This window comes from Sorex araneus, chromosome 5, assembly GCF_027595985.1.
Source record: "Sorex araneus isolate mSorAra2 chromosome 5, mSorAra2.pri, whole genome shotgun sequence".
Classification (NCBI taxonomy): Eukaryota; Metazoa; Chordata; class Mammalia; order Eulipotyphla; family Soricidae; genus Sorex; species Sorex araneus.
Window position 1 is genome coordinate 63808893 of NC_073306.1, and position 25247 is coordinate 63834139.

At 38.3% G+C, this 25247-nt stretch overlaps 1 protein-coding gene across 2 annotated transcripts in view; it reads right to left on the reverse strand.

Annotated features, from left to right (window-relative positions):
- SLC44A5 (solute carrier family 44 member 5) overlaps positions 1-25247 on the reverse strand; it is a 386145-nt gene that overhangs the window by 23669 nt on the left and 337229 nt on the right. For both annotated transcript variants that reach the window (XM_055140401.1, XM_055140402.1), the window contains exons 10-16: positions 24461-24573; positions 17132-17263; positions 5270-5369; positions 3548-3640; positions 2776-2863; positions 2021-2283; positions 1284-1378 (exon numbers count right to left, since the gene is read on the reverse strand). In XM_055140401.1, coding sequence (XP_054996376.1) covers positions 1284-1378; positions 2021-2283; positions 2776-2863; positions 3548-3640; positions 5270-5369; positions 17132-17263; positions 24461-24573 — 884 coding nt within the window. The remainder of the gene's footprint in view (positions 1-1283; positions 1379-2020; positions 2284-2775; positions 2864-3547; positions 3641-5269; positions 5370-17131; positions 17264-24460; positions 24574-25247) is intronic.

Here is a 25247-nt window from a genome sequence, read left to right on the forward strand (position 1 = left end):
TGAAGTCATATCTAAGAAACTGTTATCGAATTCAATGTCAGGGAGATTTCCTTCTATGGTTTATTCTAAAGTTTTGCAGTTTTAATATTTAGGATTTTAATTCATTATGAAATACATTTTTGTACATGATATAAGTTAAGGCTGACCAGCTTGGAGTGATAGCACAACTGGTAGGGCATTTGCACACGGCTGACCTGGGTATGATTCCTCCATCCCTCTTGGAGAGCCCGGCAAGATACCAAGAGTATCCCGCTGGCATGGCAGAGCCTGGCATGCTACCCGTGGTGTACTCGATATGCCAAAAACAGTAACAAGTCTCACAATGGAAATATTACTGGTGCCTGCTTGAGCAAATCGATGAACAATGGGACAACAGTGCTACAGTGCTACTATATGAGTTAAATTTCATCCTTTTGGATGTAGATATCCAGTTTTCCTAATAATGTTAGTTGAAAAGAATATCCCTATTGAATAGTCTTATATATAGGGTTTATTTTTAGATTTTTAGCCATATAAATGCTACACTATTTTACTTACTATAGATTTTTATTAAGCTTTGAAATCAGGAAATATATATTAACTTCTGTTTCAAGACTTTTTGTAATTAATAATAGAAATTTTAAAGTACGTTATAATTAGATTTTATGTAACTATAAACTCTATGTGCATCCATGTGTATGTAATTTATGCTAAAGACTCTCATGCTTATATCTTCAGTTTGACCTAAACTTAACCCAAGGCTTGGAATTGCCTGAGAATGCTCAATATTAGCATATCAAAACACAACTCTAAACCTCTTCTTTGAAATTGTTTCTAAATCTTAGTAAGCAACATCCCACACATTTATTTCCTCAATTCTTTTTTCACAACTGCTTCTCCTGATCCCCCCTCCTATCCACACCCCTCAGCAAGTTCTATGGTTTTTGTCTTCAAAATATACTCCCTATTTTATGGGGCTGGAGTGATAGCAGATCGGATAGGGCTTTTGCCTTGCACGCAGCCAACCCAAGTTTGATTCCCAGCATCCCATATGGTCCCCTGGGCATCACCAGGGGTAATTCCTGAGTGCAGAGCCAAGAATGACTCCTGTGCATTGCTAGGTGTGACCCAAAAAGCAAAAAAAAAAAATACTAACAAAATATACTCCCTAGTTTATAACCTCTATCTTAGCCACCCCAGTCCAAGTTATAGTCATTGTTTCACCTAATTCCATGCCCCAATTTATTCTTTTTACAGAAGTGTAGAACATACATATTTAGAAAACAGAAATTCTGGAATATTACCTTTAATTTGAGTGCCCAGGTATTCTAAGGTAACTTTAAAGATCTGAATTGATGCAAGAATTAAAGATCCAAATGCTAGGGATCCTGTGTGATATCTGGGCAAAGATGAATAAAAAATAAAAGTTATCTACTATTATCTAAAGAAATGTCAAATAATTGTAACAACACACTTGAGAGATAGCCCAAGGTGTTATGCACATGTTTTTCATGAAGGAGACACCTGCTTAGTAACTGGTACCACGTGGTCTCCCAAGCTTTTCTAGGAGTGACCTTTGAACCAAAGCCAGGAATAACTCCTCAGTACCACCAGGTGTGGGCCAAAAACCAAATAACAACAACAATAGTAATTTTACAAGTAAAAGGCATCTGAATTTCTAATAAAGATCTTACATTCTCCTTCAGGTTGTAAAGGTTTCTGCATAAAGACTTTTAACCATATACAATGCACCCTGCCCTTCATCTACAAAAAAATGATACCAAGATGAAACAGAGGCAGCCATGCTCATCCTTTAGCTATCATTTCATAACTTCTCTTGACCTTCTCTTTCCTACCATGACTTTAGAGGGTGATAAAACTGGAGTTATAAAACCAGACTAAGTCAATTGACTGCCAAGAATCTTGAATCATACCTTCAGACATTATTATCTTGCCACTTGAATTACAGGCATAACATTGAAGTGTAAGTACGTTAAAATATAAGTGGTAAAGTTGGTATAGGAATCAATATGGAACTTACCTCACAGCTCGTCCAAATGAAGTAAATACTGGATAGGAGGGGATGTCATCAGGTTTATTTAAGGTCCAGTAATAAGTAGCAAAGCTACCAGCAAGAGTACACTGGCCCAATGCAATTATAAAGTTTATAAGCCAGAGAAAGACAAACAGATTGAATATATGGAAGGAAGAGATGTATTGATGGTACAGGGTCTTTCCACCATAGAAAGCAAAATTACAATGTGCCCCAGGGCAAACTTTGGCAATTTCAGTTGCATTAAACACCTGCGCTCAAAAAGAAAACAAAAAAGGATAACATGGATGATAGAATCGTAACTAGCATTCCAAGATAATAGTTTTTCTGTCTTCTCTTGTGTAGTACCCAATTTTATGTCCCACATTCCCCACCACCAATTCCTGCTGTTATCCTTCCTTTATTTTTTATCACATCCCTTGATACAGTTTTTAATGTGCTTTGAAGAAGTTTCTGATTTTCATCCCATGCACATCATTCTTACCCACTATCATTTCATGTTTATTAGTTCTGTTGTTGATAACAACTACTTTTATATGATAGGACAAATGAGATCAGGAAAGCATACTTTCTAGTCTACTCACCATTTTCAGTGCTCTTAAGCATTACCTGACCCCCCCTTATCTATGGTGATTACCATGTATGCCCAAGAATGTCAGGATGATTCCTAAAACTGTTACAGGAAATTTAGTACAGTTCTGTACTGAAGTAAGTAAAAGGGGGGCCTTAGAAACAAAACTTACCTCTGGGCTACAGGTATTATTTTCATATTTACATAGTCCATCTGGGGATACCACTTTGTATATAGGTATCCCTGCTGTAGCCAAGTAACTAAGTTGAATTCTATTAAGGATAAATTATTTGTTGGTATATTGTAAGTATACAAAAAATAACAAATAACTTAAAATGATACTTAGAGATTAACTTTATAAAACTTTCTAGGACCTGAGAGATAGGATAGCCCAATGGGCTGAGTACATGCTTTGCATGAGGAGGACTAGGTTTAATCTCTAGTACATCATGATCTCCAAGGAGTTGCCCAACCCTCCACCACTCAAAAGTCATCAAGCCAATCCCAAACAAAGTACTAACATTTTAGTGATTCATCTATTTGTCAAATCAAGAAGAATATAACGGAGGTCAGCTATGGCTAGAGACTCTGTACAAAAATAAAATAGGGGTTGTGCGTATAGCTCAGTGGAAGAGCATTTGTCTTCCATGTGTAAAACTCTGGGTTCCTGTCCCAGGGCTGCATGTTTCTCTGAGCACTATTGATAGTAACCAGTGAGCACCAAATCAGGATGAGCTTTTGAAAAACACTAGGTGTAGGCCATAAACCAAAAGGGAAGGGAAAATAAGTACAATAAAATACACAGGATCTTTCTTAGGTTATATTTCCAAAGAGTAGTACTAAATATGAGGAAAAGCCAAAAATCTACAATACGATTTACCTGAGGGGAAATTCAACAGAATACGCAGACCTAAGGTTTTAAAAGTTTAGTTACTAAAGGATACATTGCTATCACAGCCCAGTAGCAAATGCAGATAGACAGGAAGAGGTAAGTTAAAAATGGATAAAATAATGTAGTAGGGATGTATCCAATGGCTCTGAAATACAACAAATAGAGGAAATTCAAAATGATCCAGGGTTATAATTAGTTCCCTTAAGTCTAAATTTAGCTTTTATTTGAAGGAATTATAAATGCCTTGGAATTAGTTCTCAGAACAGTGGTAATAATCATCAACTGTTTTCTTGCTAACTCTGGCATATTCTTTTTTAAAATTTCTTTTGTTATTAGTAATAGTTATCACTTAGCAACAAATAATACATTATTATGTTTTAAATTCATGTATTTATTTTTAATTAGAGACTTGTTTTAATGTTCACATTTAATTACTGTCAAAATTCCCAAAACTCATGCCTCTGACTAATAAAGATTCACTACACTATCATCATAGTATTCCTTCCATTTGTCTAGATCCTTATATTATTTTGCATAGGAAAACTGATTAAACTAAAAACAGATATAGCCATGAAAAGTATGATGAAATATTTCCATTCCTAATACATGGACATATACTGAATTATCTTTGCATTGGTTTGATAATTTGAGCTTTGCTCTTCTCACTGTTCTTATTGTTAAAAATTCCTGTATTCACCATTTTCACACCCCTTCCATTTTTATTTCCTTTGAGCAAGCAATCAACCTGTCACAGGTCCTTACAGTTACAGGCACACACACAAATAACACACACACACATCACTTAAGAGGAAAAATAGTAGGGCAAGTTAGAGTGAATTGTACAATACCATATTATATCATAAATAAATCCAGCAAACCAGTAGTTTTCAGAGGCTAATGATAGGGCTTCAGTTATTGTGGAAAGGAAGAGTTTAATTTAACAAAGTACTTGTTGACTATTTTAGCCAGAAGCTTTCAGATAGCATGATTATGATTTTGTAAAATAATCTTGAAGACTCTTTAAAACAATTTTGGTACTTGGTCATTAATAATTTAGTTTTAACCATTCTAAGTAGAGAACACTTTTGGTTTTCTAATAATGCTTTCCTTTATGTTCCATGTATTATTCAAAAGTTTACAGTATTAGGTAACCTTTGGAATACTCGGGAAACTATAGGCACTACTCCTTCCCAAGGCAAATTTTACAAATAAATGTAATGTCTTCTATAAAATTTAAAAATAAAAATGGATCTGATTTGCTGATAAAAGTTCTTTATATAAATTATATAGTCTGATGTAACTAAGATCAACTTTTCTGCCTATTAGCAAATTTTGTCAGTCAAACAGAAATGGAAAAAGCAAACAATTGGCTATAGGATTATGGTGATTTAACGTTCTGCAAATGAGCTTACCAGTCATGTTAACACATTGATTACTATGGGAATAAAACAATATATAATATAATTTTTATATAGCACATCAATTCTTTTTCACATATGCTATTCTAGTAACATACATTTGGTGTTAAAAGTGCTAATACATAGACTGATTATAACTTTATGTTACTCTTAGATAACTGGGGACTGGAGATGTTGAAAGACTTAAAAGCTTATTGGTTGAGACATATTAGTCTCAACTTGAGGCAGCACTAAATGGAAATCAGACCTTTAAAATAAGTATTATAAAGAGAGAAAGTCTGGACAATCTATCCACTAGGCAATGACTATTCTGATTGACTGGCATATGTATATGAATTTCCCCATCAGGGTCTTACTTGCTCCCTTCCTTCAGCAGGAGAATGGAGAGGCGGATTCTTTCCCTGAGGAAAATCAGCATGATGATGATAAACACTTCAAAGATGCAGAGTATTATCACTTTAAATAGAAAAAAATAGTATGTAATACAAATCAATACAAAAATACAAAATTACATAGCAAAAATTAGGACTTAGCTTCATGATTAAATCTGATATTTTATAATTAAAGCAGAAAAAACAATTTTAGAAATTCCCATTAAAAAACTCCAAGAAAAGCTAAGAAATCTAGATTTAAACCTTAAGCAATGCAGTGGGTAGGAGCTTGCTTTGCAGGATGCCAACCCAGGTTTTATCCCTATCATCCCATATAGTTCCTGGAGCATTGCCAGTAGTAATTCCTGAGTGCAGAGCCAGGAGTAATCCCTGAGCATTGCTGAGTGTAGCCCCCAAACCAAAACAAACAAACCCCTTAAGCAATGGTTCTAACCACTCATAAATTTATTTCACTTATCTCCAGGGAAAAAATTTCCACACCACTTATAGAAATTATCCAATAGGAGCCCCCGCCTGGCACCTTGCCGCTGCCGTCGGTTCCTGACCAATCTCCACCCTGCAGGTAAATAGGCAATCCCTTGGAGAGCCTGCCTCAGTGTGGAGAAGCCCCCTCCCCGCCCCCTGCCCGCCTCGGCTTGGGGCTTGTCCTGAAGCCCCTGCCTGGCACCTTGGCACCGCCGCCGCCGCCGTCGGTTCCTGACCAGTCCCCACTCCGCTGGTTAGGGGTGTGTCCTCATCTTAGGGGGGGAAGGCCTCAAAAGTGGGCGTGGTCTCTTTCTGGAGCGGCGGCTGCTAAGGCAGCCGCGGTTATTTTTTTTTTTTACCATTTCATGCATTGTCCTTTGGCCACAATTGATAGAACTCATTCCTCCAAAGAACTCCCTGATCATCTTAGTTACTATATGTTAGTACTCAACTAACCTAGCCTATCCTAACTTCACGAAAACTGTCAATGAACACATCAACTTGCACAGAAAAGTCTTTTGTCAAAGGAGCATAGCCCCAAATCTTCAGTTGAGGTTCCTCCCAAGCTAACGAGAGCTCCAGATAGTAAAGCCCATAAAAACATGAAGAAACAGAGAAAATCCCCACCACCAGGAGAGAGCCAAGAAAATATCTCACTAACCTCAGCAGCAACCTCCCAGAAATACATCCTCCTCTCAGATAAAGAATTCAGAGAGGAAATTGTGAGGATGGTTCACGAACTCAAAGAAACTATGGAACGAACATCCAATATATTAAGGGAGGATATGGATGCAGCATTGGAACGCTCCACCAAGATAATCCAGGAAGAAATGAGAGCAGAAATTTCAAAACTACGAACAGAAGTCACACAACTAAAAGAATCAGTAGATGAAATTAAAAACTCCGTAGGAGCCCTCAATAGTAGAATGACTACAGCCGAAGACAGAATCAGTGAGCTTGAAGATGAGCTGCACAAAGCATATAGGCAACAACAAATAATGGTAAAAGACCTCAAAATGGCGCTAGAGCGAGTTAGAGTCCTAGGGGATGACCTCAGGAGAAACAACATAAGAATCATGGGAGTGCCGGAACCACACGGAACCAATCCCAATGAAAAAAGCACCATTAAAGACATCATTGCTAAAATATTCCCAGAGCTAGAGAATGCAGACATCCAGATCCAAGGAGTCCGAAGGGTACCAGCTAAAAGGGACCCAAATAGAAAATCCCCAAGGCATATCATAGTCAGAATGATGGATGCCGTGGATAGAGACACAATACTGCAAGCAGCAAGATCAAAGAAGGAGATCATATACAAAGGCGCACCCCTTAGATTCACAGCAGACCTATCAGAAGAAACCCTCCAAGCCCGAAGACAATGGTGGGATATAGTGAAAAAACTTCAGGAAATGAATGCCTCACCAAGAATGCTCTACACGGCTAAACTCTCAGTTAAACTTGAAGAAACCATACACTATTTCATGGACAAGCAACAGCTCAGGAACTTCATAGACTCAAGACCAAATTTAAAAGAAGGACTCAAAGGGCTACTATAAGACAAGGGAAAAGACCTATAAGAACAACAAACCCTACAGAAAAATGGCACACAATCCCATGACAATAATTTCTCTTAATGTTAATGGGCTAAATGCACCAATCAAGAGGCACAGAGTGGCAAAATGGATTCGAAAACTAAACCCAACTTTCTGCTGCCTACAAGAAACACATCTGAATAGTCAGAACAAACACAGACTAAAAATAAAAGGATGGAAAAGAATCCTGCAAGCAAACAGCCCCTCAAAAAAAATGGCGGGGGTGGCCATACTAGTATTCGATAGCATAGATTTCAGGCTGAAAAAGATCAGAAGGGACAGCAAAGGTCATTTTATATTGACCAAGGGATATATACAACAGGAAGAAATCACACTCCTAAACGTATATGCACCTAATGAACGACCAGCTAAATACTTAAAAGAACTCCTAACAGAATTTAAGGAGGACATAACTAGCACCACGATAGTAGTTGGAGATTTCAACACTGCCTTATCACCTCTGGATAGATCGACAAGAACAACACTCAGCAAGGAAACGATGGCCCTGAAGGAAGAAATGGAGGAGACAGGGCTAATAGACCTATACAGGGCTATACACCCCAAAAAGAAAGAATACACATTCTTTTCCAGCACACACGGAACGTTTTCCAAAATAGACCATGTTCTGGGCCACAAATTATACCTTAATAGAATTGGGAAGATAGAAATTGTATTAACTATCTTTTCAGACCATGATGCACTGAAGATGGAAGTTAATCACGCACAGACGTGGAGAACCAAATCAAACACTTGGAAATTAAACAACTCACTATTGAACAATGAGTGGGTCACAGAGGAAATCAAGGAAGAAATCAAGAGATACCTCGAAACAAATGAGAATGAAGACACAAGCTACCAGAACCTATGGGACGCAGCTAAAGCTGTGTTAAGGGGAAAATTTATAGCTCTGCAAGCCTTCCTCAGAAAGGAAGAAAGGGCCTATATAGATAGCTTGACTTCGCAGCTCAAGATCTTAGAAGAGGACCAGCAAAAGGAACCCAAACCAGATAGAAGGAAAGAAATAATAAAACTTAGAGCAGAAATTAACGATATGGAAACCCGAAAAACAATCCGTAAGATCAATGAAACAAAGAGCTGGTTCTTCAAGAAAATAAATAAGATTGATAAACCGCTAGCAAGACTCACAAAGAAAGAAAGAGAGAAAACCCTAATAAACCGAATCAGAAATGAAAAGGGGGACATCACAACAGAAACCAAGGAGATTCAAAGGATCATCAGAGACTACGTTGAAAGTCTGTATGCCACGAAACAAGAAAACCTAAAAGAAATGGACGAATTCCTTGACTCCTACAATCTCCCAAGACTGAGCCAAGAAGACGTGAAATACCTCAATAGGCCCATAAATATCAAGGAAATCGAAACTGTAATCAAAAGTCTCCCCAAAAACAACAGCCCAGGTCCAGACGGATTCACTGGAGAATTCTTCCAAACATTTAAAGAAGACTTGTTGCCAGTTCTCCTCAAGCTTTTTCAGGAAATTGAAAAGACAGGAACCCTTCCGAACAGTTTCTACGAGGCACATATCTCCCTAATACCAAAAGCAAACAAAGACACCACTAACAAAGAAAACTATAGACCAATATCCTTGATGAACACTGATGCAAAGATCCTCAACAAAATACTAGCAAATAGAATCCAACAACTCATCAAAAAGATCATACATCCTGACCAAGTGGGATTCATCCCGGGGATGCAAGGATGGTTGAACATTCGGAAATCAATAAACATAATCCAGCACATCAACAAAAGTAAAGATAAAAACCATATGATCATATCAATAGATGCAGAGAAAGCATTTGACAAGATCCAACACCCATTCATGATAAAAACTCTCACCAAAATGGGTTTTGGAGGAACTTTCCTCAAGATAGTCAAAGCCATCTACCACGAACCTAGGGCAAGCATTATCATCAATGGAGAAAAACTAAGGGCTTTTCCTCTAAGATCGGGGACAAGACAAGGATGCCCACTCTCACCACTTCTCTTAATATAGTATTGGAAGTATTAGCAATAGCCATCAGGCAAGAAAAAGATATTAAGGGGATTCAGATCGGAAAGGAAGAAATCAAGCTCTCACTATTCGCAGACGATATGATGCTATACCTAGAGAAACCTAAAAGCTCTTGTAAGAAACTCTTAGAAACAATTGACCTATACAGTAAAGTCGCAGGCTATAAAATCAATACCCCAAAAATCCATGTCTTTCCTATATGCAAGCAATGAGACAGAGGAAAGGGACATGAAAAAAGCAATCCCGTTCACAACTGTGCCCCAGAAAATCAAATACCTTGGAATCAGCTTAACTAAAGAAGTAAAGGACCTCTACAAAGGAAACTATAAAACCCTAGTCCATGAAATAAAGGAAGACATGAGGAAATGGAAACATATCCCCTGCTCATGGATAGGGACAATAAACATTGTCAAAATGGCAATACTCCCAAAAGCATTATACAGATTTAACGCGATCCCTATAAGGATACCCATGGCATTCTTCAAAGAAACGGAGCAAGCAATCCTGAAATTTATATGGAACAATAAACGCCCACGGATAGCTAAAACAATTCTTGAGAAAAAGATGATGGGAGGCATCACCCTCCCCAACCTTAAACTCTACTACAAAGCGGTAACAATTAAAACAGCATGGTACTGGAACAAAGACAGAGCTGGAGACCAATGGAACAGGGTGGAATATCCCCACACACAACCTCAAATGTATGATCATCTAATCTTTGATAAAGGAGCAAGAGATGTGAAGTGGAACAAGGAAAGCCTCTTTAACAAATGGTGCTGGCACAACTGGACAACCACATGCAAAAAAATGGGCTTAGAACTCGACCTGACACCATGCACAAAAGTCAGATCAAAATGGATTAAAGACCTCAACATCAGACCACAAACCATAAGGTACATTGAAAACAAGGTCTGCAAAACCCTCCACGATATTGAAGAAAAAGGTATCTTCAAAGATGACATGGAACTAAGCAATCTAGTAAAAACAGAGATCAACAAATGGTACTACATTAAACTAAAAAGCTTCTGCACTGCAAAAGATACAGTGACCATAATACAAAGACTATCCACAGAATGGGAAAGGATATTTACACAATACCCATCAGATAAGGGGTTAATATCAATGGTATATAAAGCACTAGTTGAACTCTACAAGAAGAAAACATCCAACCCCATCAAAAAATGGGGCGAAGAAATGAACAGAAACTTTACCAAGGAAGAGATACGAATGGCCAAAAGGCACATGAAAAAGTGATCTACATCACTAATCGTCAGAGAGATGCAGATCAAAACAACCACGAGATACCACCTCACACCACAGAGACTAGCACACATCCAAAAGAACAAAAGCAACCGCTGTTGGAGAGGATATGGGGAGAAAGGGACCCTTCTACACTGCTGGTGGGAATGCCAGCTAGTTCAGCCCTTTTGGAAAACAATATGGATGATTCTCAAAAAACTAGAGGTTGAGCTCCCATTTGACCCAGCAATACCACTGCTGGGAATATATCCCAGAAAAGCCAAAAAGTATAGTCGAGGTGACATATGCACTTATATGTTCACCGCAGCACTGTTTACAATAGCCAGAATCTGGAAAGAACCCGAGTGCCCTAGAACAGATGACTGGTTGAAGAAACTCTGGTACATCTATACAATGGAATACTATGTAGCTGTTAGAAAAAATGAGGTCATGACGTTTGCATATAAGTGGATCAGCATGGAAAGTATCATGCTAAGTGAAATGAGTCAGAAAGAGAGAGACAGACATAGAAATATTGCACTCATCTGTGGAATATAGAATAATAGACTATAAGAATAACGCCCAAGAATAGTAGAAATAAGTACCAGGAGGTTGTCTCCATGGCTTGGAGGCTGGTCTCTCATTCTGGGTAACTCAGGGAAGGGACCACCCAGTAAAATGTGGTCCGAGGTCATGTGGGGGAAGGGTGATGCGGGCCGAATATAGACTAGAGACTGAACACAATGGCCACTCAACACCTTTATTGCAAACCACAACACCTAATCAGAGAGAGAGAACAAAAGGGAATACCCTGCCATAGTGGCAGTGTGGGTGGGGGGAGACGGGACTGGGGAGGGTGGGAGGGATGTTGGGTTTACTGGTGGTGGAGAATGGGCACTGGTGAAGGGATGGGTTATCGAACTTTGTATGGGGGAAACATGAGCACAAAAATGTATAAATCTGTAACTGTACCCTCACGTTGACTCTCTAATTAAAAATAAACTAATAAAAAATATATATAAAAAAAAGAAATTATCCAATAGGCATGGAAGGAAGGACGGGCTCCTTTAGACAGCTCTATTTCAGAACTTTCCACTTATATTCCCATGAATAAGAGAACAATTTCAGATCAAACTTTGAATTACAATTGATGGTAGATTTTTTTTTTCTTTTTGGGTCACACCTGGAGATGCACAGGGGTTACTCCTGACTCTGCACTCAGGAATTACTCCTGGCGGTGCTCAGGGGACCATATGGGATGCTGGGATTCGAGCCGTGTCAGCCGCGTGCAAGACAAACACCCTATCTGCTGTGCTATCGCTCCAGCCCCTGATGGTAGATTTTTGACTGCCACATTTTAATTTTGTTTCCATCCATCATGGCCAGTATATTATTGGAATTAGGACACAAACCCAACCCAGATTGTCCAATAAAAGTTGCAGAATTAGACATAATTAGACAAAATTAGACATAACTTTAACTTCAGTTAAAGTTTAGCTTTAACTGAAGTTTATGAATCAAGAGTAAATTGGCAAAAGATAACAACAAACAAAAAACCAAACAAACTGCATAAACAAAAGAGCAGGGAAAGAAAATCTTGGGCTCCTTTTTAGTTCTTAGTTTCCTGGATCCTGAAAGTTTGATTTGCTGCCTTGCTACATTTTGAGTTTGGTGAGATAATTCTAAATTCTAATGTGTTCTTGTTTTGACTATAACTTGTTCTCATTTTCTTTTTTTTTTTTTTTTAAATTTATTTATTTTTAATTAGAGAATCACTGTGAGGGTACAGTTACAGATTTATACACTTTTGTGCTTATACTTCCCTCATACAAAGTTTGGGAACCCATCCCTTCACCAGTGCCCATTCTCCACCACCCGTAAACCCAGTGTCCCTCCCACCCTCCCCAATCCCATCTCCCCCCCACCCCACCCTGCCACTGTGGCAAGGCATTCCCTTCTGTTTTCTCTCTCTAATTAGCTGTTGTGGTTTGCAATAAACGTGTTGAGTGGCCGCTGTGCTCAGTCTCTAGCCCTCATTCAGCCCGCAACTCCCTTCCCCCACATGGCCTTCGACTACAATGTAGTTGGTGATCGCTTCTCTGAGTTGACCTTTCCCTGGAACGTGGGGCCAGCCGCGAAGCCATGGGGTCAACCTCCTGTTCTCATTTTCTTTTTCAATTATCTTGAATTAGTTTCTTTTTACTTGAAGTTAAAAATTTTAACTGGTACATTTCTTCTTCAATTCTAAGGCACACCTTAAATTTAGTAATAACGTTTTAGGAAAACTTAAAACACCCTTTGTTAAATCTCTATTCATTTTATGATACATCCTGGTAAAAAATATGATAAGCTATCAGTCTTAAATTAAGAAAATATAGTGTTGCTAATAATAGAAAATGAAACGGAAAGAAACAGAAAGTTAAATTTCCATTTGTCAAAGAATACCTTCTGTAGCATCTTTGCTAGAGAGTGGTTATGCTTGTGTCTAACTTCCAATGACAGAGCATGCACTATTGCAGTTCATTATAGTACCATTAATATTCAGACATTACATCCTGCATCCTTGAATTAATATCTCCAAATAAGTAGACAATAGCCCAGATATAGGGAGTCTTAGTATCCACACATACACATTCTCTTAAAACACTGAATTGAGTCCAAAATGTGGAGTATAAGCATTTTAAGCTAAAACCCATTATCTTCCTTAGACAAATCTAATAATGTGTAATATAGCAGAAATAATTAATTTTTTAAATAGCACTGATAAAGAACATTGCATTTAAAATTATACCCTTGGAAACTGTATATCCAAGATGGTTATACTAGAGAACTTTATATATTTCTTCCTTGTGTTTTAGTTGGAACATCAGAAGTAAATTTGAAAATAAAAAATAACTGGTATACCTAATTTCTCAGAGAATGATACACTGATAATTTACAGCAGGGAGTGAGAATGGATTTGTCTACTAACACAATCTAAGGCCTATAAAAAAAACAGTAACACCTGTACACAAAACTCATGTTCCACATATATACGCTTATCTCTGGTGGCTGGAATTTTGTCCAAATACAAAGCAAATAAATAATTCCTGTTAACTTGGGTATGGAAGCTAAAGCTCATTTGAAAGTGCTATTTGTAGACTTGAAAACAAAAGCAAGCCCTGTATTTTCCTCCAAGTACATTGCAACTTTTCCAGTGGCAGATTCTGATTATCTTGTGAGTTTTATGTGGAGGGTCTTCAAACAGTTAGGAGTAGGCTAATCTTGGAAAATGTAGCTTAGAAAATGTTTGAGAGTAAATCTAGAGAGTTCTGATACATAATGATAAAACTCATCATTTTGATAAGTGGCATCATTAAGATTGCTGGGGCGATAGCACAGTAGGTAGGGTGTTTTCCTTGCACACTGCTGACCCGGATTGATTCCCAGCATCCTATATGGTTCCCCAAGCACCGCCAGGAGTAATTCCTGAGTGCATGAGCCATGAGTAACCCCTGTGCATTGCAGGTGCGACCCAAAAAGAAAAAAAGAAGATTGCTGAAAATACATGAAATCACTCAAATTTAAGAAATTTGGCAGAGGGGTGGGTGGGGGGACATGGAGGACGTTGGTGATCAAATTTATTGAAGTAAAGCATAGGCTTTACCATTGAGCTACCTCCTGGTCCTCAAAATGCATAATTTTTATAGTTAAAAAGAAGTTGCTTGAATGAAACACCTTTTCTGCCACATACTTTTAAAACTGATATGGGAAGGCAGCTAATTTGAACGAGAGCTAGGTTTGGAAAGCTAAAGAGCAAGGATTTGATATTTTGATTCAGCACTATTTAAGGAAAAGAGAAACATGAATTAGTAGATCAAGGAATCTAATGGGGACTTCGCCACAAAGTATTCAAATTTGGCATGTATGTTGCTTCCGGAGCACCATCAGGAGTGATCCCTGTATACAGAGTTAAATTATACCTGAGTACCACTAAGTGTGGCCCCCCCAAATAAACAAAAAGACTAATGATCTCTGCCAAAAAACAAACTGCTTAATAGACTTGCCTCCCATATGCCTTAATCTTAGAAAAAAGGTATTCTAGGTAGGATATGATTATAATCTGATCTCAGGGAAAGTATCCCCAAAGTAAAATATCACATTGGTGACAGAATGTAGGTATGTTCTTTAAAGCCTGGAAAAAAAAAATCAAGGTTAGAAATTTATGAAGATAGAACCCATATGGAAACATGATGGCCCATATGAAGGCTACTTACTAAGCTTCCTCAAACATGTCTTGCCTGACTCAATTAAACAATACATAAATAAATTTTATAAGCAAGATATAGAGATTGTTAAAAAATATTGAAAATATATTGATCAAACAACTCAGATTTCTGTAAAGTGTAAAGAATAGTGTAATAAAGTTATTCTAAGATCAGAGAACTAAAACAATCTCTGAAATCATCATGCTTTAAAAACTGTTACTACCCTCATCAAGCGAACTGGAGCGATAGCACAGTGGGTAGGGTGGTTGCCTTGCACACGGCAGACCCAGGCTCGATTCCTCTAGCCCTCTCAGAGAGCCCTGCAAGCTACCGAGAGTATCCTGCCTGCACAGCAGAGCCTGGCAAGCTACCCATGGTGTATTCGATATGCCAAAAACAGTAACCACAAGTCTCACAATGGAGAAATTACTGGTGCCCTCTGGAGCAAATGGATGGACAATGGGAGGACAGTGTTACAGTGCTACCCTCATCAAGTGTTATTCCTTTTATTCTTAGATACTATGATATGAACATCATCAAAGCCTAGCATTAATAAGTTCTGATAATTCACTAAATGGCCAGTCTCAGCCCCAGCCCCCTGTAGCCCCTCTCAGCCAGGGCTTGGCGTTGCTCAGGGCCAGAGGGAAGACTCGGGGCTTGGAGGGGCCGACCAGCTCGGCCTGCGGGCTCCAAGGGTTCCGGTCCAAACTCAGGCGGGATCATCACACTGGACTTCACTGACCATGCCACACCATGAGGCCACACACTTCCTACGCTGTGCTAAACCCCACTTTACGTGGTGTGTGTCTCACTGACCACCAGGCATCACCAGCTGGCTCACCAACGCAGAGGCTGGGCAGGTGGGGTGATGCGAGCTCGGGAGGCCCACCCGGAGAAGGATGGAGGGACCCCTTCACACAGGTGCGAGAACAAAGGGGTCTCGGGCACCTCCCCCGGGGGTGCCGGGCTTGCCAAGTCCCCTGTTCTGCATTGATGCATTGCGGCCGCGTCACACGTGAAGACCCAGGACAGGAAATCTCTGGCCAGGTATGGGGCTCACTATGGTGGCCCTCCGTCTATCTGTCTATCTCTGTCTGTCTGTCTGTCTGTCTGTCTGCGTCTGATGGTGTTTCTGGGTCACAGCACCAGAGACCCAGTCACTCAGGACCTTCTCCCTGCAGAGGGCAGCTTCCCTGGTGGGGCCGCGCTGAAGCCTGCCAGCCCAGAGTGTACGTGACTCTAGATCGTCCTGAGGGATGCTCAAGCCCCATGGATTAGACTCATCAGGAAAGCCCTGAGCAACCAGCTCACAACAAGAACACTGTTTTGTCCCTCTATAACTGAAGGTGAAACCAATGCTTATCATTTGTGGCAGTTGGGGTGGGGGGAGATCATTTCACTTTTGCAAATAACAAAAATGAATATGAATGTAAGCTTTCTATTATTTCTAGGCTCTCGATTATTTCTCAGAATAATCATAATCCTATTTTCCTTCATAAACTCCTCACCAAGAAATTAAATGGCCAAAAGTTAGGTATGTGAGAGACACACCCATAAACCACCTCCAGCTCAGCTATATAAGCTCAAACCCTCCACCCATCTTGGAGAGCCTGGCAAGCTACCAAGGATATCCTGCCTGCAGGGCAGAGCCTAGAAGCTACCCATGACTATTCGATATGCCAGAAACAGTAACAACATGCTCTTCATGTTCCTGGAGTGAGAAGGCACCATTGGGCTACACTAGCATGTGACAGGAACTAATGGAGACGTTACTGGCACCCAATCGAAATCAATGAGCAATGGGATGACAGTGATAGAATGATGCATCAAAACCAGCTGTGTGTTTGTCTGTTTGTTTGTTTGTGTGTGTGTGAGAGAGAGAGAGAGAGAGAAGTAAAAATAGTTTTATTTAGAAAGTTTAAGAAAGAGGAAGAGAGACCATTAAGAAAAGGAAAATAAATGATACTAATCAAGCTGGGATGTTGGTGACTCCAGAATGGACTACATCCTCATCCAAATTATCTTAAGTTGAAGGCAATATCTTGAAATTATACCAAGGTAATGTTTTCTTAGTCTATATGAAAAATTCCTCTTATCGACCTTTCCATTTTCTGTGGCTAGTATGATTACAGAAATATGTTAATTTATTTGTATTAGTAATAAATATATTTAACTGGTGGTGCAACCCTAAGTTTTTTATAAAAGATTCATTATTACAATTCTAACAAATCAATCCTTAAAATCTACTCACTAAGTACGAACCACGTCTCTTTCAGATGAAAGTACATGCTTATATCAGTCTGAATCCCAATGCTATACATAGTTAATTGAGGCACTGGCTTTTCCTGAAGACTGTTGTATTCATGGTAACAGTGCCATATTCCTGAAAATGAAAAAAAAAACAATAAAAATGTTTTTGAGCTGTAATTTAGTGATTTATCATGCATATTTACATAGAACTGTAAGCATTGTCATTTATACAGAAGGATCCATATTTGAATAGCAAGTATGTGATAAACAGCTAATAGTCTAAAGGTAAATGTTTTTACCACTTGTCCAGATGATGTTGGCAAATTCATGGTTGCAAGTATACTTACAAATAGAAATAACCCTAATTACCATGAATAGTGACTGATTCAATAAATAGTTTATTTGTATAGTAAACAATTATATTTCCACGTTAAGAGGACAGAATCTAGTAAAACAGAATAATCTCTAAGATGCTTTAAAGTAAATAAGCAAGGTACGAAGTTATGTAAAAACATGCTGTAATATTTGTAATAAGAACAATAGCAATGTATTTAAATTTTCTAATATTAAAGAAAAAACAGAGCCTGGATATATAGTATAAAGATTAAGGCTCTTGTCTTACATGCAGCCAATACTGGTTTGATTACTGGCACACACCACATATGGTTCCCTGAGTACTAACAGAAGTGATTCCTGAGTGATTTTTTTTTGTCTTGTTTTGTTTTTTTGGGTCTGACCAGGGAGACTTACTCCTGGTTCTGCATTCAGGGATCACTTCTGGTGGGGTTCAAAGAACCATTTAGGATTCTGGAGATTAGACCTAGGTCAGCTGCATACGGTATGGGCAAGTACTCTACTCAAGGTTCTATCTCTCCAGACCCTCATCCCCACTTCTTATTTCATACTGCAACAGAACTATATAGTATAGTCATGTATATTATCTATAAATTCTCCCCTCCCATTTTCTGACAGCCCCCCTCATTATTTTAATTATTATATCTCTGTCCATTTCCAAATCAACGGTCACTTCTCAATTTCATATTTTTGATCTATCAAAATGATTTGATATGGTTGTGCATTCCTTCCTTTTCTCACTGCTTCTATACCTCATCTTGCTTTTCAAAAACACCTGTTTCTCTTTTTGGCTGACTTTGCTAGTTATTTCCTCCCCTGACCTCTTAATATTCAATAATTTCTGAGTGCCATCCTTGGTGTACACAGATATCTAGAAATTTTACAAGTGATCCTGGGCAGTTTGATGGTTTGAATGCCATAAAATGTATTTTTTACACACTATAAATCTTGAACGTACATTTAAATGTATACCAGAGACCTCCAGTTTAATGCAAATACATGATCTAAAGTCAACAGGTCCAAAACTCCAATCAATTCTATTCCTAAACCAGCCTTGTTTTGCTCAAATTTTCCATTTTTCAGTTTATAGAAATGCCATATTTCCAGTTATTCAGGTTAAATGTTTGAGTCACACTCAATGATGTTGGGGTTTACTCCCAGCTTTGTGCTCTGAGATTCATCGAGGCCTATGTGGTACACAAAGCTCAAATCAAGGTCAGTACATGCGGGACAAATGCCTTAATACCTATACTATTTCTTCAACCTCTAAAGCCATTTTGACTCTTCATTTTCATTACATACATTCAATATATCAGAAATCAGTTGATTGCACATTAAAAACCATAGCTACTTCTGGAACGACTTGTCCATTTTCATGTTAACCCTGATGTTCTATAACTTTCTTCATTTAGTTCAGGGCTTTTGCAAGTCCTTCATACTGTTATTGTTTCTGCTCCTACTTCACTATAATCTCTACTCAACATAGGGATTAGAGCAATGATGACTTCACAATCCTTCTCTATTCACAACCCTTCTATAACTCCTCGTTTCACTCAGAGTGAAAGGCAAGATCTTACAAAAAATCTATAAAGCTCTGACCCTTGATAAATTCTAAAACCTCATCTTCTGCTGTACTTCCCTTTACTTACTACACCAATTTTCTGGTCCTTTCCTCTACACACTTCTACACACTCTTTGGGTTTTTGTCCTTGCTATATACTCATTGTATTAAACTTTTCTCCTAATCCAATGACTAACTCTATTGCCCCTTCAGAGTTTTTATCTTGATGCCCTCTTGAAAAGATATACCCTATAATATACTGCAGTTTACACTATTTATCATAATACTTTCTGATAATGCCCTTTACCTGTACTTTTTTTTTCTATTTTCCATGGCATGCTTCATATTCTTGTATTATTGTGCACATGTGTGTGTGTGTGTGTGTGTGTGTGTGTGTTGTTGGGGTGGGCACTCCAAGTGTTACTCAGTGAGTTTGTTAGCCACTCCAGGCAATACTCTGCCGACTCAACCAGCAGTTCAGTGAACCCAAGGATGTGATGCTGCTTGGACCCTGCAGTTCCGGGGACCACCAGGCACATTTGGCAGTGCTCTGAGAACCATAGGTACCAGGGATTCAACATGTTTTGCTGCCCTAACCCCTATACAATCTCCCAGACCCCAAGAATCACTACACATAGATTTACTTGGGCATATAAGTAAATTATAAGAGTGAATAAAAACCTTTTTGTTTGTTTGTTTCTAGCATTATCTAAAAATAGTGTCTTTACACAATAGCTGCTTACTTGATTCTTGGTGTGTTTTACAGTTCAAGATATCTAATTGACTTTACTAATTCTATTGAATTTTATTGAATCAGACCGCATCCCAGCTAAGCAACTATAAAGGTTGCACTACTTGATATTTGCTGAACAAATATATCTTCTGTTTCTTGTCTATTAATGTAATCTACCAATTCGATTTTAACCTATGTTAAATGATCATGTACTATTGCTTGGGGGAAAGTTTGGGTCATACCTGGTGGCACTAAAGGGCTAGTCTTAGCTCTGCATTGGTGGGTGGGTCAGGGGCTTTCCCAACTCTGCAGAGCCAGTGATCAAACCAGGATCAGCCACATGCAAGGCAAGTGCCTTAACCCCTGTACAGCCCCTAATTGATATTTTTAAAATAGAATATTTCATCTGTACTACAATGACATTTATATACTATGCCTCTAAACTTCATTTATTTGGTTTGGGGGCCACATTCAGTGGTGTTTAGGGCTTACTCCCTGGCTCTGTGCTCAGCCCTCACTCCTGGCGGGGCTCAAGGGAACATAGAGAGTGCCAGGGACTGAACCCAAGTTGGCCACATGAAGGGCAAACACTGCCTGCAGTACAATCTCTCTGGCCCCTCAATTGATATTTTCAACATTCTATTTAGCTGATCTTCATTTATGCCTGAACATTTTTGTTATTTGTTTTTAATTTGATCTTTAATTCATAAACACTTTGTGCATAATTATTTAATGTTCTATACTTATTAATTTCCATATCTGATTCTCTTGAACACTGATCTGATGTTTGTATTTTTTCTTTTTTGTAATGAAAAGACTGTTCTCTTGCATGGTGAGTAATCTTTGATTGTGACGCAGACTATGTTCATCTCAGTCTCTGGAAACCTACTGACCTGACTGTGGGCACTTTGGTCTGCCAAAGACTTACATCTGTTTCTGTGACAACCCTAAAATACTACCAAACTTGGCTCATTTTTGATATTTTTCAGATTTATAGACAGATGCTAAAGTTTCTAGTCCTTATGCTGTTGAAAGTTCAGCTCAAGTCTCCTGATTGGAGCACTGGAAAGGGCCACCTAGCATTTCATACACATGCTTCAGGCTCAGTCCCCCAATTTGAATTAGGAGTTGGGCTTAATTTTACTTATTTTTATATGGCTGAAGAGAGAGTGCAGAAGACAAGGTGCTTGCCTTGCATGCAGTCGACCCAGTTTCAATACACAGCATTGCATATGGTTTCTTGAGCCCTTCTAGGAGTGACTCCTGTGCACAGAGACAGGAGTAAATTCTGAGCACTGCCAGGTATGTTACCACCCCCAAAAATTATTTAAGAATTTTAAGAGATTTTATTACTTCCTATTAACTCAGCAAAACAATACATTATATAAAACAATAAAGTATGATAACACTTTTGTCCTATTTTTAAAAAAATATAACAATAGGGCCCTCCACAAAATTTTCTTTCTTTATATAGGTAGATGTGAAAGTATAAGTGTTTTCCAATTTATTTTTCTTTTTCTCTTTCCTGTATTAGCTCTTTTTTTTCAAAGGCATGACCCCCTGAGATTCAAGTCCTCTTTTCTCATAACATTTCTATATAACAAGCAACAATAAGATAGGCTGCTTAAGATTAGTTAGTATATACTATGAAACTTTTTAACTACTTATGTACATTACTTTGACTCACATTTACTACTGTATGGTTGGAGAAATGCTAAATTAGAGAGACTATATACTAGCAGAAAATCATAGTTAATAAATATGTGGTGAATCAGGGAGTGTGCCTTTTTCAATATCTAAATCCATATTTGAGTCATGGTGCTATATGGCCTGTCTTGTATTGCTCTCTCTAATCTTGCTCTGGGTCAATGAGATTTGTTCCACTGCTGTTTACAATCATTTGCCCACAAATAGCCTGGCTCTCTTTCCGCAGTAGGACACATCCACATTGCTCTTTGCCCTAGCAAGTAGGCTGCTGTCAGTAGGAAATGATTGGTTTCCCAGGGATAGGAAGAAAGTTGGCTGTCTAAGATGGTAGTAGCAGAGGTCAGTTACATAGTCTTAGGCATTTTTCCTAATCTACTTGGACATTTTCCCCGCCAAATAATTTTAAGTTTATTTGCCACACCATTAATTTCTGGCGAGTGCTATGTAAGGAGGCAGTAGGATGCTGATATTGCTTGTTTTACCTGTACTTCTTGGATAATAACCATCTTTTTCCCTTTGCTGGTGTCAGCATTGTACCACAGCCAGTCTTGAATTTTTCTTGCTCTTTGAGACAATTCAGTAAAATCAATAGCAGACTTTCTACCCTTTCCTTCTTGAAGACGATAAAAGATGGACTAAATCACATGCTTAGATTCAAAAGTGGAAAGGGCAGGAAGGTATTTTTTGAGTTCCAAACAGAAACACAAGGACTTATCAATAAGGAATTTTCGGACAATGGTGCAGTCACTAGTTCTTTGGTGGTGTTGTTGGTGCACAGTAACTTTGTACACAAATACTATGAAATTAAATACTATTGTTAGTATATTTTCTAAACTATAGCACTGTAGCACTGTCGTCCTGTTCATCGATTTGCTTGAGCAGGCACCAGTAACATCTCCATTGTGAGACTTGTTACTGTTTTTGGCATATCAAATACACCATGGGTAGCTTGCCAGGCTCTGTCATGTTCTAAACTATAATGACATTTAAATATATGTATTTTTATGCTGCACTTGATCTTAGCCAAAAGGCTGAGAAGCGATGATTTTTTTTTTTATAAAAATTATCCTTGGGAGTATATGATAGGGAGGAGAGTTCTTATGATCCTGAAACAGACAGATCCATGTCCTCCACAAGGAGCAAATAAAAAAAACCCAAAGAGATCTGCATTGTCTAGAAATATTACTGAGGATGAGAGGACCATTATAACCACAACTCAACAAATAAGAAATGTTTAAGTGGTTTAGGAAATGCTCTGAGAGCTTCATATTCGTTTTCTCATTTAATCCTCACAATCTTATGCAATAGAGATACCACTGTTTGTACTGATATTACAGATAAGTAGGACAGTGCAACACTGGTGGAGGGAAGTAGACACTCTGGTGGGAGGTGTGGTGCCAAAATATGTTGTACATGGAATCCCATCAGTACCAATACTGTAAAACACAGAATCTGAAACTGAAAATCAAATAGATAAACAGATGCCTGTAACAGACTGGGAGATAGTAAAGAAGACTGAGGACATTGTTGGAGGGAAGTGGACAGCTGTAGTAAAACTGACGTTGGAACATTATATGCCTGAAATGCTATCATGAATTAACTGTGAAAATCACCAGTGCCTTAGTAAAAATATTTTAAACAATGTGTCCAGGGTTCCCCAGTTATATGTAACAGCTCTATCATTAGAGCTCAGACTAATAGCTCAGATCATGAGATTTAATTACTAAATTCATACACTGACATCAGTGAATTTCCTCTTCAAATGATCAAGAAAGGAAATTATTATTATGTTTGCTATCATAAAGTTGTGCTGTCAATACAAATAGTATAAGATAAACCATTCTTTTTTCTTTCTTTTACCTTTTTGTGCGTGGGAGCTTACCTGGTGGTGTCCAGCTGCTCCTCCTGCCCTGATATGCTTTAGAAGTGTTTCCTAAACATTTTATTTCCTAAAATGTATTTCCTCGTCCTGCAGACCATGTGGTGCTTGAAATTGAATCCAGGTGTCTTATGTTCAAAGTATGCACACTCATTTTGGGCTATATCACTGGCCCCAGAAGTTATTCTTTTGAAACAAAACCTATCACACATTCAAGTATTGGGTCACACACTTACTAAAAGGCAGAAATAATGCTTCTACATGTGCTGCATCATTCTTGGGTGAGATTGAAATTCTTTTATTTTAATTGGTTAGTGCCTATTATAAATATAATTAGTTATTGTATATAGCATTTGTACTGCTTTTAAACAGGACTATAGAGTCAGTCAATATTTCAACACTGAAACAGTAACTCTCCATCCAATGAGTATAATTCAGAATAGATATGCAGAGGGTAATGCTTCATTATGGAGGACTGCTTAGTTAAAATATGTGTATAAAAAGTACTAAATTGGGTGCTGGAGTGATAGTACAGAGGGAAGGTGCATTTGACTTGCACACGACGGACCCAGGTTTGACTCCCAGCATCCCATATGGTTTCCTAAGCACCTCCAGAAGTGATTCCTGAGTGAAAAGCCAGGAATAATCCCTGTGCATTGCCGGGTGTGACCCAAAAAAGTAAAAAAAAAAAAAAAAGGGCTAAATTAACAGAAAGAGAGATCACACCTCTTTAATGATGCAGACTGCTCTTGGATCAGATAGACAAGATAAAGGAATAAAATAAGTAGTCTGGAATGTTTTTCATTGACCTGAAAGAGATTCTTTTAACCTCTTTAATACCACTGAGGTGTGAGAGCAAAGATTGGTAGGGAAAAAAAAGAGAAAAAAAGTGCTTTCATAGCACTTTTTTCCAAAATAAGGAAGAAAATGTTTTGATACAATAAATGCATGATTAAACAAACTGCTCAGGTTAACACTTTGGGGAAACAAATAAAAAATAAATTTACTGCAAGAAAATGCTTCGTGATAATTGATAGTGGCAACCCAAAAGAATATTCCTTTGATATTTTGTTGTTTTAAGAGGAGTGATACCTACCGTAACCTAAAACTACAATCAAACCCAACATGAAGACCCAGAAGAGTAATCCAGCTATGAACCTCAGAAGTACCACAAAGAACCAACTGAGAATCATGGCAACAGTAAAGCCACTGAAAGAGAAAAAACACAATAAACACAGGAGTCAAATGTGCTGAACAAAACATGATAAAAACATTATGACATTTCAACTCAAAATATTTTTTATGTCATTTTACCCATCTATAGCAACATAATGTTAAAACTATGACTAATAGAACAAAATGGTTTCAGTTAAGACTTCCATATGAGAGAGAATATCAAGGCGTTTACACATGAATCACGCACATGGGTACCAGTAACTAATGTATTAGATATTTTGCCTCCTTTGCACAAAACAAAATCACTCAGTGCTTCCCAGAAATTCTTCCCAGAAATTCTCTTGAGGCCACCAAGCAGAAAATCACACTCATAATCCCATGTGAAGCTAGTACCGAGCCCCTGGATTATTACAGTGTTCCCCAGGATAAAGTATCTTCCACTTCGGAAAATACTGGATGCTATCTAGAAGAGGGAACAGTCTTACTAAGAAACACCAGAAAAGTCAGCTAACTGGAAAAGTCCCTGAATTCATATTTTTGTATTTATTATTGCTATGGTTTAATTACGGCAGAGCCTGGCAAGCTACCCGTGGCTTATTTGATATGCCAAAAACAGTAACAACAAGTCTCACAATGGAGACGTTACTGGTGCCCACGAGCAAATCCATGAACAACGGGACATCAGTGCTACAGTGCAATGCTATGGT